Source organism: Rana temporaria, chromosome 3 (assembly GCF_905171775.1).
Source record: "Rana temporaria chromosome 3, aRanTem1.1, whole genome shotgun sequence".
Taxonomy (NCBI): Eukaryota; Metazoa; Chordata; class Amphibia; order Anura; family Ranidae; genus Rana; species Rana temporaria.
In genome coordinates, this window is record NC_053491.1 from 134,781,950 (window position 1) to 134,801,142 (window position 19,193).

Sequence of the window (19,193 nt, forward strand, 5' to 3'; positions counted from 1 at the left end):
CTCCGCCATCATTTGACGGCGGACGGGTGGCAAGAAGTTAAATTCGGTACTATTCTAATTTTCCGAATTTGCGAATAAGGAAAATTCATCCAAATTGTAATCCGTAACGAAACGAGCCACACATGTCTACAAAAATCCCATGATTACATTGCCACATGTTTTTAAAGTGATACTAAAGCTTATTTAAAAAAAAAAAAATAACAAACATGTCATGCTTACCTCCACTGTGCAGTTCATTTTGCACAAAGTCCTCTTCTGGGGTCCCACGGCAGTCCCTCCGGCTCCTCCCTATTCCCGCAAGAGCTAACCCCCTCTGGTAAGCTCTCTCCTGAGGGGGTTACCTTGCAGGCGCGCTGCCGTGCCATACAATCGGCGTCCATAGCTGTCGATTGTATGACTCAGCCCTGCCCCCCAGGCAGCTGCGTCATTGGATTTGATTGAAAACAGCGGGAGACAATGACTGTACTGCTATCAATCTATCCAATGAAGAGACGATCAGGCACATTGAGAATGATGCGGGATCGCGCCCTCTGAAGTTCGTGGCTCAGTTAAGTAAAACGGGGGCTCGGGGACTGCAAGGTGCTTTTTCACCTTAATGCATAGGATGCATTAAGGTGAAAAGACACAAGGCTTTGCAAACCCTTTAAATTACAAGACTATATCCACTATATACGAACTTGGCCTTTGTCTGTTTAAATGAACTGTTTGGATGTTGGTATAATGTTCAATGTAATTATAGAAGAAAAAAAACGTTGTTTTATAATAGGAATCATTAAGGTGCGCGGTGAGCTGGATTTTGAAGAAAAGCAGACATACTCAGTTTCTGTACAAGCAATTGACCTCAACAACGATGTGCAACCAGATCCTCTAGAGCAGCGAAAGATTTTTACAGTTGTTTCTATCACTATTACTGTAAGTACATGTCAGTAGCTTGTACCATAAAAGAAACCGCAATAATGTTTAAAGGATTTCTAGTTTTATTTTTAATGATGCAGGACACAATAAGAAGGTATAAGTGACTGTTCACACATAGTAAGGTCACTGGCATTTTTTTGCACTGGAAGAACACCAAACTGTCACCGCCAGGACACCCATAAAACAAGTGTTTTCTATATGTTCTGTTTTCTCTGCAACTCAACGCTGTATCCTGGCCTAGGCCAACAAGGCCCAGGCCTAGGGCAGCACCTTGCAGGGGGGCAGTACGGCAAGAGTCCCGCCAGAAAATTTTGACTGTCCTATCATCCTATATATTGTGCTATATATTTTCTTCTGCACCATTGGTATGGTTATATCTTCTTAGTCCTCTCCATAAAATTAACAGAAATGTATGCTTGAAGTAGAACTATAGACAACACATTTTTTTTTTCATTTTAGATAGAGTAAGGGAAGGTTATAGCCCCTGTCAGTTTATTTCCCAATTGCAGAGATTTCCCTTCACTTCCTGCCCCATAACCAAACAGGAAGTGAGAGGACATCTATACAAATTAAGGGACTCCAATGCCCCAGGCCCTCAGAACTAGTGTCCCCACTCTAAAATTTCAGGGTATTTCTTAAACAGAAAGAGGTGTGGCCTTGACAGAAAGGGGTGGGTCATATTTAAATTAGGGGGTGCACAAGTTTAGTCAGGCCTAGGGCAGCACAAAACCTAAATACACTACTGCTGAAACTCAACCTTACCAAGGCAAGCAGTGCTAAAATGCAGATATGCTGATTTTAATGCATCATACAGGCAGTGGTGAAGATAGACATTCTTTCACCCAGGGGAAAGATTCAGTCTGATTCCTGTTAATTTACAAAACTAAGCATAATAAACCATTTTCTAGGAGTCAGTACTGATCATTCAGTGTGTTCATTCACACAAGGAAGGGGCTGGTAAATAACATATTTACTGACCTCTTCCCCTGCTTCTTTTTCTCAAACATCCCCCGCAGCAGCTGGCGGGAGGGGAGAGGTGGGGAGCCGTGTCGCTTGCCATGTCTGCGGGTACCGGGACACTTTGTGCACTGCAGCAGTCTACTGAGCGGTGCCGTTATCCCCGGGATGGTGGAGGAGCTTAACGATCAGGCCTCCAACTATCAGCGCGGTACCCACATGCCAGAATTGTAATTCCCGCCTTCTGGAGCTCTGCAGCACCTATGATGGACGTCACACGTCCCGCGGACCCGGCATTGGACCAGTGGTATGTCCAACATAGGTGTTGCGCCGGCTCCAGAAGGCGGAACCTGCTGCTATGGCACTCGGCCACATTCGGCGGTGCTCAGGATCAGATCGGTCCCGGCGCTCGCCGCTAACTCTGGGCTAATAATGGCGACCTGCAGCCATGAGACTCTGGGCTTTTCGGGGTCACATTCGGGGGTTCACCCCCCCAGCCACCCCCTACCGATGCCCCTGAGTGCAACCCTACTTCAGATATTTATTTGTAAAAAAAAATAAAAAACATTTATCATTCTCCCATTATGTGCCACTTTGTGTTGGTCTATCACATAAAATCCCAATTAAACATGTTTGCGTTTTGGTTGTAACATGACAAAGTGAGGAACATTTCAAGAGATGTGAATACTTTTTCAAGGCACTGACAATGGCAGGGCTCGACAAAATCCGGGCGCCCGGTCGCAATTGCGACAAGAAATTGTGACCTGGCGCCCGTGCCCGCCGGTAATTGAGGCCGCGGCTTTGCAGTCTACAAGGCTGCAAAAGCAATAGGAGGAAGGAGATGGACAGCTGCACTCCGAAATAACTTTTCAAAAAAGTTGTCTTTTATTTTCAAGCAGGAACATGCATAATCACCACAACCATAAACCAGGACAGCCTGGTTTATGGTTGTGGTGATTATGCATGTTCCTGCTTGAAAATAAAAGACAACTTTTTTGAAAAGTTATTTCGGAGTGTGGCTGTCCATCTCCTTCCTCCTATTGCTACTGCTACGTGCATTGCCAGCACCTTGGTAATCTGACCGTCCCTGATTGTTTATAGGGCTCACCTGGAGCGGTGAAAATCTTCTACAAGGCCGCAAAGCCACGGCCTCAATTACCGGCCGTCGCGGGCCTGCCACAATCACGTGGCGGGGAGGTGGGGGCGCACGGAGGCACAGGATCCTGTGTCTCCGTGCACCCCCGCCGCGCGATCGCGGCGGGCCCACAACGGCCGGTAATTGAGGCCGCGGCTTTGCAGCCTTGTGAAGGCCCAAGCTTACTTCTGTGACCTGGCGCCATCTGGTGGTGGCCATTGACATTACAAGTAAAACCGCAGTTCTTAAAGTGTTTTTTCACTGTTTTCACTGCCATCTCCTTCCCTCTAATTAGAACCCCCAAACATTATATATATTTTCTAACACCCTAGAGAATAAAATGGCGACCGTTGCAATACCTTTTGTATTTGCACAGCGGTCTTACAAGCGCACTTTTTTTGGGAAAAAATACACGTTTTTTAATTAAAAAACAAGACAACAGTAACGTTATCTAATTTTTTTTTAAATTGTGAAAGATAATGTTACACCGAGTAAATTGATACCCAACATGTCACGCTTCAGAATTGTGTCCGTTCGTGGAATGCAGTCAAACTTTTACCCTTTAAAATCTCCATAGGCGACATTTAAAAAAATCTACAGGTTGCATGTTTTGAGTTACAGAGGAGGTCTAGGGCTAGAATTATTGCTCTCGCTCTAACGATCGAGGCGATACCTCACATGTGTGGTTTAAATACCGTTTACATATGCGGACGCTACTCAGGTATGTGTTTGCTTCTGCGCACGAGCTTGGCGGGACGGGGCGCATTTTCTGGCTCCTAACTTTTTTATCTGGCTCCTAGATTCCAAGCAAATTTGTCAAACCCTGCTTTAATCAGTTTAATGACAAGTGTGTTACAAATATATTGCCCACTTGTAATAATCACCATGGCAAATCACACATGCATGTCAACATGATGCCTATAATGCTCCCATTGCATTGCTGCCCCACCAGGAAACTAGTAGAGCATAACTAGTAGTAAGGAAATAAGGAAATAAAGTCAAGTGTCAAGTACATGACACTTGACAAACAATCTATTTATCTCCCAAGGTCCATTAAGGTAAGAAGGAGCTTTAGCAGTTACCGTCAATGTAGGGGGCGGGGGGGGCACTTGTCTACTGATCACTGATTTAATTGACATTATGCCAACAATGCGCTCCCCAGACATACTCTTGTATGCATGTTTGTTTCATTGCAGCAACTCAAAAAGTACTGAATGCAATAAATCAACATGACTATTGGGCAACTAACATTTTCATAAGATGAGGTTAGCAACTGCAGCCTCCATATTTACAGTATATCATCACAGGTTAATTTGCAATAATGCAGCTTGTTGCTGAACCCACTCCAGCTTATAATTGGAAAATGAAGGAGTATTAGCTATATAATCTCTTGGATCTTCACAGTTGTAAACATACTACCTGCAAGCAGTGAAACTTTGAGTAGCTCAGAGTGGTATCCCTTCCTCTTCCAGTTAAAATATATCTAGGCAGGTATTAGAGGAGGCCTATATCAAGCCATATTAAAATGTTAATATTTTGTTTATATATAACTCAATTACATTGTTTTTTTTTAAATGTGTACAATTCTGCTTTAAACCTTAAATAGTCACTATAATGTTTAATCAGTGCTAACATTATTTCCGACTCAACTAGTTCTAATAGTTACTACTGTCTTAGGAAGCTGTAATCACCACATTACAGTACAGGCCATTACATTTCTTAACAACTATCTAATTCTCATGGTTAATATAAGTACTGAACATTGCTATTGTGCACATTAAATTATGACAAGAGACAAATAGGCCACTTATGCTAGTAATTTGTCTTTAATTAAAACCAGACTGAAATCAGCATGTTTAGTAGCTGGATAGCTATCTATCTAATCTCCTGTTTGGTTTAGTGCTTTACAATTAAACTATACAGATTCCTCTGTTTCCTTTCCTTATCTGTAAGGAGTGACCTAAAGAAGCTATTTTTGACACCTTGTTGTGTTTACTGTCAGGAGTTTGTGGTAGTGAGCTCTTGTAGATCGCCAGCTCAGGGTTACTCAGGTCATGGAGTCTAAGCCCCAGCCTGCTTCTTTACCAGAGCCCCTGATGGTGGGGATGGCTTTGTAGCAAGCTGGAACTAGGACATGGCCTCCTGGTACACTTAGCTGAGTACAAGCAGCAGGCAAAAGGGTATCCAGAATACAAGCAGAGATCAGTGTGGTCAGCGAACAAGAACAGACGGTAAACAAATCCGGGGGAAAGAGACCGCCGCTCCAGATGAGTGCACTTTGGGGGTGAGTCTGAACTCAGAGAAATCCAGTGGGTGCAGGCAATGCACGAAGCATAAATGGAAGCAAAAAGGTATGGACAGCCGCACTCCGATAAATGTAAAAAACAAAAAAAGCCTTTACTCCAGTAAAAAAAAAAATACCTTTTTGCTTCCATTTAAACAAATCCGGGGGTTGGTAAACAGGTAGTAAGACACAGTATGGCCAAGAGGTATGCAAACGGGAGCTCAGAGAACTATGACATTACTCAGGAAATGTGGGTTCCACTGAGCATGTCTTATATAGACAAGCAAACTAGGAGACGGGCCAGGAAGTGATGGAAGGGAAGGAAATAAAGGTCCACAGAATAGCAGACAATGCACATAGGTGAGCACAGACAAACCACACGTGTGAAAGTAATTAGGTAAAGAAACACTGCAGCAAGGAGGTAAGAGTACACAAGCATGAAACTGCAGGCTAACTTGTGACATTTACATAGAAAAATATATTGTGCAATGTGATGCTTATATGGCAAATTTATAAACAAAGGTGAGCAAACTGTGCCTAAATATCAAGGACAATTTAAAATGAAATCGTATTAGTGATTTAATATATAATATAATTAAAAGGCATCAAAGGCTTTTTTAGATTCTTTTTTAGAGATTCTTTACATCCTGTCCCTTGTTTTAAAGTATGAATGTTGGCATTTGTCAATGATGTGAGATGATGATCTGGACCAGGAACTGCCAAGTCATGGAAATTCTTTATTGAAAATCTGACACGCAGCTCACAAATTGGTCATCACTGAAAACTTTGACATGTTTCACATATACAAAGCTGACAAGGCTGACAAAAAAGTATCCTTCACTACAGCCAAGGCAGGAGAAGGCTAACATTCCAAGTAGCAGCAAATTTTGATCTGAATATTCTCACAATAATAGGTTTGACCCTTTGACTGGGAAGGGCTTATTCTAAATACCATGGCTGTTTTTATGGCTATAGAATACAAAAAAAGAGCTTATTACCACTTACCTGCAGAGTTCTGGCATTGGTCATCAGTCAGAGCCAACAGTACAGGACACAAAGCTCTACAAAAGGTAATTAATCAACTAAGTCCAAATCTGAGCCGTGCTTTCTCCCACTGACACCAATGCAAGGGGGCATGCTTCTAATGACCACCAAAAAGCATGCCCCTATATATCGGTGGTCAGTGACAGAAATGCCTGTTATATTGCCTGTCAGTGGGAAAAATAATGCTTTTTTACCTCTTGGTGGTTATTTGAAAAATTGCTCCTAACAATAGTAGCCAGTGACAGTAATGAATACCATAGGTTTTCTTAAAGCGGAGTTCCACCCAAATTTGGAACTTCCGCTTATCCCACTCCTCACCCCCTTACATGCCACATTTGGCATGTAATTTTTTTGAGGGGGGAGTGGGGGCTTCAGGAGGAGTGGGACTTCCTGTCCCACTTCCTCCTTCCGGGTAAACGATTAAGCCTAATCGCCTAGGCGATTAAGCCTAATCGCCTAGGCGATTAAGCTTAATCACCTACAGGAAGGGGTTGCTGTAGGCGATCGCCCAGGACACGTGACAGGTCCTCGGCAATCGCCTGTCCAATCAGATGGCGCCTCGCCGGGCCGCGCCGCTCGCGCATGCGCAGTGCCGCTCGCGCATGCGCAGTGGGTGCCCGGCCGTGAAGCCGAAAGCTGTCACGGCCGGGTGCCCACACTGAGCATGAAGACACCGGCCGGCGAGGGGGGGCGAGGAGCAGAGCCCCGTCCGGCGCGTCGCTGTAGCCGTGGAGCAGGTAAGTGTCGGTTTATTAAAAGCCAGCAGCTACACTTTTTGTAGCTGCTGACTTTTAATAAACTTACAAAATGGGTGGAAAACCCCTTTAACAACTTGTCAAAAGTGAGCTATATGAACCTCACTATCAAAGTGAGCGATACTTAGTTCTCAACGCTTCCTAATGGTTAAGTCTCAAAATGAGCTGTATAGACTTGGAACTGGAGGTAAATTCAAAAGCTAGGGTTTGTATTAATGTGGAACTATGGCCTGTCATTAAAAATATGTGTGCTGTAGAACTACATCCATATGTATCGTCTTTCCTTAGTCCACCTGCAAAGACTTACAAGTATGTAATGATTCTAACAATCAGGACTCGAGTCCTGCGGGAACGCGTGGGAACGGTGTCCCTGTACTTTTTTCACAGTAGGAACGCCGTTCCCTTTGCAGGACTAGCAGTCGAGGCGCCTAAGCTGATCCTTCACTAAGTGGCGATGCCCAGCTTGCTTTAAGTTCTTTCTAAATCCCGTGATAACTTGCGGCAGGCCTCCGCAATGACTCCTGGGAACAATGACAAAAGCTCCCAGGAGACATTGCGGCATCGAGGAAGTGACGGAATACCCGCACACTACCCAATGAATCCATATACAGGAAGCGGCCAGTAACATAAAGGATTACTAAGGTACAGTGGATCGGAAAAAAAAACTTGCGGTTTAGTAATTATGCATATGAGCGTATCATTTTTTTTTGGTGGGGGAGTGGATCTTGGGTGGGAGTTCCCACACTTTTTTCCCCAGGACTTGACCCCTGCTAACAATGAAGTCCACATTTTGCAGCTTCCTGTGATAGATGTGCTGCTACTGAATAAAGTGTTGCCCCTCCCATGCTTGCACTACAATTAGATAAGATGATGCAATGGGTGTGGCTAATATTGTCACTGTTTGTAAGCCTGTAGCTTGTCAGTCAGCAGTTGGCCACTCCAAGTCCTGCTCAATGCTTTCTGGATTGGCAGACCTGACTGTACTGCTGAAACCCTCCCATTGTGAGCTACTAAGCATGTGAGGCATAAATAAAGAAGGCAGACCCAATGGAGGTATTTTTTTTTAGGCGTATGCATTACATAGTAACTATATTTGGGAATTGTTTAGACTGCCACACAAGAGCCTTAGGCCAGTCATAGATGGAGCGGTTGCAGGAAAGAAAATTGCTTGATTCCTCGCATGGAGTTATAATAGCCCCTAGCAATAATCATATGTAAAATCGATTGAGAAACTTGAGGGCATCTTGGCGGGTCCCTGCTGAACCAGCCAAAATTGGAACCATCTATGGCAGGCTTTATATGTGCTTAAACATTTAGGGCCAGATTCTTAAAGACTTACGACGGGCGTATCAGTAGATACGCCGTCGTAAGTCCAAATCCGCGCCATCGCAACTTTAAGCGTATGCTCAAACTGAGATATGCTTAAATGTTGCTAAGATACGGCCGGTGTAAGTCTCCTACGCCGTCGTATCTTAACTGCATATTTATGCTGGCCGCTAGGGGCGTGTACGCTGATTTACGCCTAGAATATGTAAATCAGCTAGATACGCCTATTCACGAAAGTACGCCCGGCCGTCGCAGTAAAGATACGCCGTTTACGTAAGGGGTTTTCAGGCGTAAAGATAAACCACCAAAAACATGGCGCAGCCAATGCTAAGTATGGACATCGGAACCGCGTAAAATTTTTCAAACTTTACGTCGTTTGCGTAACTCGTCCGTGAATGGGGCTGGCCGTAATATACGTTCACAACGAAAGCATGACATTTGAATTAGGTGGGCTTATGTAACTTCGGCGGCAAAATCTTTGAAAATACCATACTCGCCTCTCAAAGTTACGGCGGCGTAGCGTATAGGAGATACGCTACACCCGCATAAAGGTACATGAATCTACCCCTTAAATGTTTTCCTTGGCCTAACTTGGTCTAATATGTATTATTTAAAACCTTTCTAAAGACCTGGGGGTATTGAAAAAAAAAATATATATATATATATATTATGCAAATCAAACACAAAAGAGCATTTTTACAATCCTAACGCAAGCCATTCAATTTAAAACTCCTTCCTAGCACAATTTTTTTTAAACAGAAAACGTAGTAAAAGTGTTGATAATGTTTGTTCTGAATGTGTGAAATCAGTACTGGAACACAACCTGTAATGACATATAATCCACTAAGCTGTAATGTAAATGTGCCCATCCTTAGTGAAGTCTACCGTCTTCATTTACAGATAGGTTATTTACAATAATAGTGTTGTATCAGTTATCAGTGCAAACTAAAGTGAAGTGGTTTGTATTTGCATATGGGATTTTACTGTACTTTCCAGGCAAGATGTTTTTCTTCTAAAGTATTTACACTGAAAAAATAAAATATTTGTTCTGCAGAATGTGAATGATGAGGCTCCAGTTTGCTCCCCTGCCTACTATGAGACACTTATGTATTCTACAAAAAATACATCTGTAATAAAACTTCAGTGCTCCGACAAGGACTCACCTGATGAAGAATTAAACTATGCCATAATCTCAGGTATTACTGTTGCTAATGATTGCTTATCATACGCAGACATAACAGAAAGAGAGATGTTTTACTAGAACTGGAGAGTGCAAAATCTGGTGTAACTCTGCATAGAAACCAATCAGCTTCCAGATTTTATTGCTGAAAGCCTAATTGAACAAGCTGAAGATAGATGCTGATTGGCTACCATGCACAGCTGCACCATATTCTGCCCCATAGTTACCACTAAAACGGGTATCTTCATTGGAATATTTCTTTTGTGGTCATACCTGTAAAATTCCCTTAATTTTATGTTCTGGTGACAATGGGCACCAGGACAAACTGAAAAGGGTGTCGTTACTGAAGAACCTCACATAAAAATTTCATTAAATAATAGATAAAAATTTGGTGACAAGTGATAGAGTTAAAATATTATGTAACAAGGTGCTATGTTTAATTTCTTATTTAAGGTCAGATGCAATATAACATCCACATTTGGGCATCTAAAAGATGTTAACTGGTTACATCAGAATCTCTGACCTCAAAAGGTAATGGACACAGAGAACTTTGCAAAGTGCAGTTGCACTTGGGTATTCTTTACACAGTGAAGGTTTACTTCATTTACTAAGCTCTGGAGCAACTCCACTCGTAGGGCCAGATTCACAAAGGTTAGCGGATCTTTAGATCCGTGTAACCTATGTGTTTTAAGATCCGCCCTCGCAAGTTTGTGAGGAAAGTGTCAAATTCACAACACACTTACCTCCAAACTTGCGACGGCGGATCCTAACTCCCCCAGCGGAATTCAAATTCCGCGGCTAGGGGAGTGTCATATTTAAATCAGGCGCGCTCCCGCGCCGATTTAAATACGCATGCGTCGTCTGGGGAATTTCCCGGCGTGCATTGCTCCCACTGACGTCAATAGGACGTCAGTGGTTGCGACGTGAGTGGGACTTGCGACGCGCGTGTTCGTGAATCGGCGTACGCAAACGACGTAGGAAATTTCAAATTCGACGCGGGAACGACGGCCATACTTAACAATACTTACCCCTGCTTTTAACAGGGGTAAGTATACGACGGGTACCGCGCTACGGAAACGACGTAAGAACACAGCGTCGGGTCCGCGTACGTTCGTGAATTTCGCGTATCTCGCTGATTTACATATTATTCAGTGTAAATCAGCGGGAACGCCCCCGGCGCCATTTTTAAATAAAAAAAAAGATCCGACGGTGTAACACAGTGTGACACTGTCGGATCTCAGCCCTATCTATGCGTATCTGATTCTATGAATCAGGTGCATAGATAGGACCAGTAAAAATCCGAGATACGATGGTGTATCTGAGATACTCCATCGTATCTCTTCTGTGAATCTGGCCCGTAGAGTGCAACTGCAAAGTGCACAGTCTGTTTACCTTTAGTAACACAACCCCAGTGATCCAGCATTATCTCTAACTAATCCTAGCACCTATATGAGTGAGTACTATTATGCCGCGTACACACGATCGGATTTTCTGATGAAAAAAGTCAGATGGACTTGTTTCATCGGAAATTACGGTCGTGTGTGGGACCCATCGGACTTTTTTCCATCGGAGTAAAAAAAATAAAACAGGTTTTAAATTCTTCCGATGGGAGATTCCGATCGTTTGTGTGGAATTCCGTCGGAGAAAAATCCAAGCATGCTCAGAATGAAGTCGGCGCATGCTTGGAAGCATTGAACTTAATTTTCTCGGCTCATCGTAGTGTTTTACGTCACCGCATTTTGGACGGTCGGAATTTGTTCTGACAGTGTGTATTCAAGACAGCTTGAATGGAATTCAGATGAAAAAATCCGTCAGATTTTAGACCATCGGATACTCCGATCGTGTGTACACGGCTTTAGACCAACACCTTTTGTAGGAGAGATTTTCCAGCTGGAGAAGTGCTGGTGTGAAGGTGGCTTCAATGCTGCCTTATCTTATTTTCTAATGTAACTGCATGATTCTTGCTTAGATGCTGCAGTGTGAGAAAGCAAAACATTCTCTCTTTACCTACACCCCTCACATTTTTGTAAAAAGAGGCGAAACTCTAATAATTTGAATATTGTGCAAAAGTTCATTTATTTCACTAATGCAACTTAAAAGGTGAAACTAATATATGAGATAGACTCATTAGACTTAGACTCAAAGCAAGATAGTTTAAGCCGTTATTTGTCATATTTGTGATGATTATGGCTTACAGCTCATTAAAACCCCAAATCCACAATCTCGGAAAATTGAAACAAGAATTGTACATAGAACAATATTGGACTTCTGTAAAGTATAAGCATGCATATGTACTCAGTACTTGGTTTGGGCCCCTTTTACAGCAATTACTGCCTCAATGCGGCGTGGCATGGAAGCCATCAGCCTGTGGCACTGCTAAGGTGTTATGGAAGACCAGGATGCTTCAATAGTGACCTTCAGCTCTTCTGCATTGTTCGTTCTCATGTCTCTCATCTTTCTCTTGGCAATGCCCCATAGATTCTCTATGGGGCTTACAGCTCATTAAAACCCCAAATCCACAATCTCGGAAAATTGAAACAAAAATTGAACAATATTGGACTTCTGTAAAGTCAGGAGAGTTTGCTGGCCAATCAAGCACAGTAATCCCACAGTCATTGAACCAGGTTTTGGTACTTTTGGCAGTGTGGGCAGGTGCCAAGTCCTCTGGAAAATGAAGTCAGCATCCCCATAGAGCTCGTCTACGGAAAGAAGCATGAAGTGCTCCAAAATGTCCTGGTATTATGGCTTAATTAGCTGATTAGAGTGGGACACTTTGAGCCTAGAATATTGCACCTTTTCACAATATTCTCATTTTCTGAGATTGTGGATTTGGAGTTTTCATGAGCTGTAAGCCATAATCATCACAATTATGACATATTACGTTTTGAACTATCTTGCTTTTCATGTAATGAGCCTATCCCATATATTAGTTTATAAATAAAACAAATAAATTAACTTTTGTTCGATATTCAAATTTTTCGAATTTCACCTGTATTTTATTATATCTTTTTTTTTTTTTTTAATTCTTTATTTTATACATTTTTCAGTTTTAAACAAACATATTTTCCAATTTTACCATTACATATGGCTTAGATATGCTAATACACAAATTAACAGATTGCTCCTATCTCTCTTATGACTTCTCTGTATAACTATTTTAAAGAAAAAAGAAAAAGAAAAAAGCAAACAAACGGAACAACAAAAAAGAACCAAAACAATCCCTCTTCTTCCCTTACCCTATACCATACCTACCCCCCCCCCCTCCCTCTACCTTCCCCCAAAAAAAAAAATATTTCCCCTTCCCCTCCCCTCTCCGCCTCCGTCTCCCTCCCCCCTACCTCACCCCCACAGAGCTCCCTCTCTATATCTTATATAGGGGGTCCTCGTCGATCTATAATTATCCTCTTGTTCTCTTATTCCTGCAGTTAACTTCTCCATCTGTTGGATTTCTGATATTCTGCCTAGCCATTGTTGTCTAGTAGGGCTGCTTGTACTTTTCCATAAAATTGGTACACATGCCCTTGCCGCCGTCAAAAAATGTCTTATCAAAGATTTTTGAACTTAGTCATGGAGATTGGTATATCAAGTAGTAAATAGGTAGCAGGGTTTTCTTCTAGCTCTACATCCAATACTTCTTTTATTGTATCCATGACCATTTTCCAAAAGTCTTTTAGCTTTGGACATGTCCAAAAAACATGTAACATTGAGCCCCTCTCTTCCCCACACCTCCAGCATCTGTCTGAAATTTCGGGAAATATCCGCTTTAGTGCAACTGGAGTTTTGTACCACCTGGTTAAAATCTTATACCCCCCTTCCTGGTACCTTGTGGCTAGGGAAGCTTTATGTGCAAAGTTAAAAATGTTTGTTTTCTGTGTTTCCAAGAATTTCACTCCTAACTCTCTTTCCCATGCTTGTACAAATGGTAATTCCTTTGGGGCTTCAAGGTCCACCCATAGACTATACATCTGAGAGAGGGAGTGTCTCATCTCTTCTCCCTTCAAACATTGTTCCTCAAATCCTGAAAGAGCTCTGAGAGGGCATCCTTTTGGGTTCAATGCTCTAATAGCAGTTTTTAATTGAATTTGTCTTAGTGGGTCAAGTTCTTTTCTCACTGCCTCCTCCCTTCCCTCTGTCCCTGTCCTTTAATTGTCCCCTTCGAAGTGTATTATTCTACTCCAGCCTAAACATTTTATCGTGTCGAAACGTGGGTCTACAAGTCCCAAATGGAACTTGGGGTTCCCCAATACCGGCATGAGTGGGCTTGGATATTTCGAAAGATTCGTTCTCCTAAATCGTTTTTTCATTACTCCTAGAGTAGCGCCTAAAGTTGGGTGTTTTTTTACCTCCAATGGTATATCTTCCTCTTGGATCCACGCCATACCTTCCAAAGGAATGCATGTGATTTTCTGCTCTATACGTATCCAAGGTTTGGACTTCTCATTTATACACCATTCAACCGTCCTAGCCATATGTGACGCCTCGTAGTATCCTATTGGATCTGGGAAACCCACTCCTCCCCTCTCTTTTGGTAAGGTCAGAATTTCTCGCCGTATCCTCGCGGGTTTTCCTGCCCATACAAATTTGGCAAGTCTGGATCTTAAGTCCCTTAGAAATCCCACAGGGATCTTTACCGGTAGGGTTTGGAATAGATAAAGTAGTCTTGGTAAGACATTCATTTTCAATATGTTTATTCTCCCAAACCAAGTGAAGCTTTCCTTGTCCCATTTCAGGAGATCTAGCTTAATCTGCCTTACCAAGGGGGCGAAATTCAACTCGAAAATTCTATGTAATTTTTTCGAAATGTTAGTGCCCAGATAGAGTATGTGTGACTCTGTCCATTTAAAGGAAAAATTCCCTTGTAATTGTTCCTTGGTCTGTCGATTTACTTATATCCCCATCGCCACTGATTTACTGTTATTTACTTTAAAGTTAGAGAGGTCTCCGTATTCCCTCAACTCTTTCAGCAGAGCTGGTAGAGACAATTCTGGAGCCACCACCGAGAACAAAAGATCATCTGCGAAAGCAGCCACTTTATATTCCTCCCCTTTAATCCGAAAACCTCTTATATCCGTGTTTGATCTAATTGTTCTCAGAAGTGGCTCCAGTGTTAGGACGAAAATAATTGGAGAGAGTGGACAGCCTTGTCTTGTTCCATTTCGTATTGGAAAAGGATCGGATAGTACCTTGTTTACCTTTACCCTTGCCGACGGGCAAGAGTAGAGGCTTGCAATCCAATTTTGCATTCCTGTCCCTAAGCCTATGTGCTTTAATGTAGCGCTCAAAAATCCCCAATCCACCCTATCGAACGCTTTTTCCGCGTCAGTTGATACTAATGCCATTAGGGTCTGGTAATGTTGGGCCATGTAAATAATACTTAGCGTTCTTTGTGTATTTTCCCTTCCTTCCCTACCGGGGACAAATCCCACCTGATCTGGATGAATAAGAGGGGGAACATGCGCCACCAATCTATTCGCTATTATCTTGGAAAATATTTTTAAATCTGTATTCAATAGGGATATTGGACGGTAACTTGAGCATACCGTAGGATCCTTCCCTTCCTTAGGGATAACTGCTATATGAGCTCCTAATGTTTCTCCTCTCATCGGCTGTCCATCTTTCAATGAGTTAAAGGCCTCCAGAAATGTAGGTATTACTTGGTCCTGGAAAGTCTTATAATATTGTAACGTGTATCCATCTGGGCCTGGGGATTTTCCTGCTTTCATTTCTTTAATTACCTCTAGGGCCTCTCCCGCCGTGATTGGACTTTCCATGTTAACTATACTCTCATTTGGAATTTTAGGCATTCCTGACTCCCTCAGATAAGTTTTTACTCTCTCTTCTCTACTCTGTATCCTCCCTGGGGTAGACTGTTCCTCTAATTGATATAAGCTACTGTAATATTCTCTGAACGCTCCTGCTATTAATTGTGAGGAGTACACTAGGTTATCTCCTTGTATTTTTATTTTCTCTAGATGTTTTTTGGATCTGGTTTCTCTCAGTGCGTTCGCTAGCATCCTGCTTGGCTTATTCCCGAACTCGTAAAAGGCCCTCCGGCATCTGCTCAACTTGGCTTTCGCCTTGTCCATGAGAAATAAATTGAGTTTCTCTCGAAGAGACATCAGCCTCTCTTCAAGATCTCCTTTATGCGCTTTCTTGTGTTCATTCTCTACTATCTTAATTTTACCAAGAAGGGTGTCTAGCTTTGCACTGAGGATTCTTTTTCTGTGAGCCCCCATTGCAATAAGTATTCCTCTCAAATAGCACTTGTGTGCTTCCCACTTACAGAGCGGAGATATTTCGTCGTCATTATTCCTCTCAAAAAATGTCTCTATTTCCTGCTTTATTTTCCCCTCATACTCTGGATCTTTAATTAAAGTTTCATTTAACCTCCAGGTCCACTCCCTGTGTCCCAAAACTCCCCACTCAATAAGACAGCTAACTGGGGGAATGATCAGAAATTGTAATTGAGCCTATTGATGCTTCTCTTGCATTCATTAGGACCTTTTGGTCCAGGAATAAATAGTCAATTCTTGTATAAGTTTTGTGTTTATGGGAGTAAAAACTGTAATCTCTTTCATGGGCATGCAGTGCCCTCCAGCTATCCACTAATTGTAGGTCATAAATTATGCTCCTTGCTTTTCTCAGTTTACTATTAGATATGCTGTAAGACCCCCTAGACGAGTCCAGAGTGGGGTCCCACACCATATTCATATCTCCTCCAAGAATCAAAACCCCTTCTCTATTTTCTTTTATCACTTCTGCAAATTTTTCCAGTGTGGGGACCGGATCTTCATTCGGAAGGTAGATGTTAACTAACGTGACCTTTTGCTCGTTTATTGTCCCTTTTATCAGGAGAAACCTGCCTTCCTCGTCCACCACTACTTTAGATTCTTTCCAAGATATATTTTTAGCCAGTAAGATTGCCACCCCATTTGCTTTTGAGGACTGAGATGCCCCCATATATATCACTGGGAATCTCTGAGACCTCATTTTTGGGATTTTATCCTTTCTAAAGTGTGTTTCCTGGATAAAAACTATTTGTGATTTTAATCTCCCTATTTCCAACATTAGTTTTGTTCTTTTTTCTGGGATGTTTAACCCTTTCACATTATACGAAGTTATATTTATTCTATTCATCTCGTAACGATTTATCTGATAACTCTTGTAAACTTCTATTACGGGCTCCAATTATTACACGCGCTACCTCCCTATCTCTGCGAGAGTGAGGCGGAGGGAGGAGGCGAAGACAGCGAGAGGGAGAAAGAGAGGAAAAAAAAAAAATATCCCCCCCCCCTTGTATCTCGGATTCAGGACCACCATCCGATTGTCCGAGTAATCTTTATTGACCCTCTCGTGGTAACAACTTCCCCCAACCCGAGATGTCCCACCTTCACCCAGGGACCAAAAAAAAAAAAACCCTAGCGTCTCCGACTACCCCCCAACTGGAGGAGGCTTTATTGGGGGAAAGTGTGAAAACACAGCGGAGAGTCACGTCCGCTGCCCCCAGTCCGGTGCTCGCCCTCGAGGTATTAGTGCCATATCCCCATCCTTCTACTCCTGTATTGCCTCTTAACTCTGAGGAACTATGTCCCCTCTAAGTTATCGACTATTATATCCGCCTGTCGTGAGGAGGACCATGCCTCCTGTTCATAATACGTAATAATGAAAAAAAAAAAAACCCCATACTACTATTAAGTTATAGATATTATAAATAAATCCCACTAGAGCCCGCTTAAAACGCTATCCTCTTACTTGACCCTAATCTCTGGTCAGTCTCCATTACCTCCTTTATAATATTACAACATGGTCATCAATCAAGAGGTAACAGTCGTATTGGCGGGTACGACGTGAAGTAATAGTCATATTTAGCAGGGGTTGCATTATATTAGTGTATATTATGTTTGGTGCAGTGTAAGGTAATAGCTCTATTGGTGGATATAGTATAAGGAAAAAGTCATAATGGCAGGTACGATGTGAGGTAAAAAAAAGAAAAAATTTTATGTCACAATATATTACCTCTTCCTCTTAACCTCGTACCCTCTCACCTTTCCCTTTTCCCTCCTTCCTATTCTCTCCCCTTCCCCCCCCTCCCTCCTTGGATCTACCTACGCGTCTGTTGGTTCTGTGGGCCACTCCCCCCCCCCCCCATTACCCAAAAAAAAAAAAAACCCACTTCTATAATGTAGACCCCCACTTCTATAATATGAATTACCCATCTCCCTTGCCCCCTCCCACCCCCCCCTCCTTCCCCCCCCCTGAATGAACCATCCCCAAAAAGTGAGGCAAAAAAGAAAAAAAACTTCTCATTCCGTGTATCGTGTATCTCGTGCATCAATCCTCCTCAATGTCTTCCCCCCGGGGGAAAAAAGGAAAGACATCCACCCCCCTAAAAAAAAAGGGTAATAAACATCTACTTATGATTCCCTATAATGCAGTGCAATCCTGGGGCCCTCTAATTCCATGAGCCTCCATCGGGGTGTGGTCAAGTGTTGTTCTGTATAAGTGCCCTTGGTCCCCCCCCCTCCCTCCTCAGCTCCCCCCCTCCCTGGTGCGCCCACGTAGCCCAGAGGGGGGGAAAGAAAAGCCAGGTGATTTCTGGTATTTGGGATCTATAATAAATCACATGCTCTTTTAACAATTATCCACCAGTCCTCGTACCCTTTTTTCAGTGTACTTATACCTATACATATCCTATTACTCTATAAACATATACATATTCAGACCGCACAACAAATCCACATCTAGTCCAGTTACCTACAAAAAAGAAAAAAAGGGGGGGGGGGAGGGTAAGGGGCCGGGGAACATGATTAGGCTCTGTCATACATTTATCATTCCTCAAAGTCCCATTACCTGCTCCCCCCCCCCACTCCACCCCACCTCCTTCCCCTCCCAAAAAACACAAAACAAAAAAAAAAAAAGGGGAAAAAATTTCCCCTACTCATCCTCGAGACATAGCCCCCCCCACTGTTGTCCGCAGGAGACCATTGTCAGACAGCTCCCTTGCGCAGGGCGCCGTACCCCATTCTCCCTTCTTCTTCCTTCTCTCTTCCTCACTGTTCCTGCAATCTACCCCCTTCCAGTCCTCTTGTAGGAGCAAAAAAGAGTTGATATCACGGATTGTGGTAGAAAGCAGGCCTTGTACCCCTTACCAATAGCCCGGCATATGCCTATTTGTTATTTATCTGGCTCTCTCTTTCTCCTTCCCCAAAAAAAAAAATTAGGAAAGTCCATCCAGCATCTAGGAAGGAGAAGAGAAAAAAAGGAGGAAGAAAAACCGGGGAAAAAAGAAGAGGGAAAGGAGGGGGAGCCGCTCCCACAGACCTCTCCTGACATCATTTGGGACAGGTCTTCTTTAGTTGAATAGATTTTTCCTTTCCCCTATTACTGACAGGTAAAACCAGTTAGGAACACTTATTGGGTCAGCTCCCAGAAATTGAAAGAGTGTTTGAAGCTGCGAGGGCTCACTCAAATAGTAGCTCCTTCCTTCCTTGTTTACTATTAAAGCCAGTGGAAACCCCCAACGATAAGTAGCCCCCTTACTGCGCATATAATCCAGTAAAGGTTTTAATAGCCTTCTTCTGTTTTTGGTTTGCCAGC

The 19,193-nt window shown here is 42.8% G+C and overlaps 1 protein-coding gene across 1 annotated transcript in view; it reads left to right on the forward strand.

Moving 5' to 3' along the window:
* Positions 1 to 19,193, forward strand: part of LOC120930382 (cadherin-related family member 4-like) — a 122,205-nt gene that overhangs the window by 89,802 nt on the left and 13,210 nt on the right. The window contains exons 17-18 of the mRNA XM_040341572.1: positions 767 to 912; positions 9,471 to 9,612. Coding sequence (XP_040197506.1) covers positions 767 to 912; positions 9,471 to 9,612 — 288 coding nt within the window. The remainder of the gene's footprint in view (positions 1 to 766; positions 913 to 9,470; positions 9,613 to 19,193) is intronic.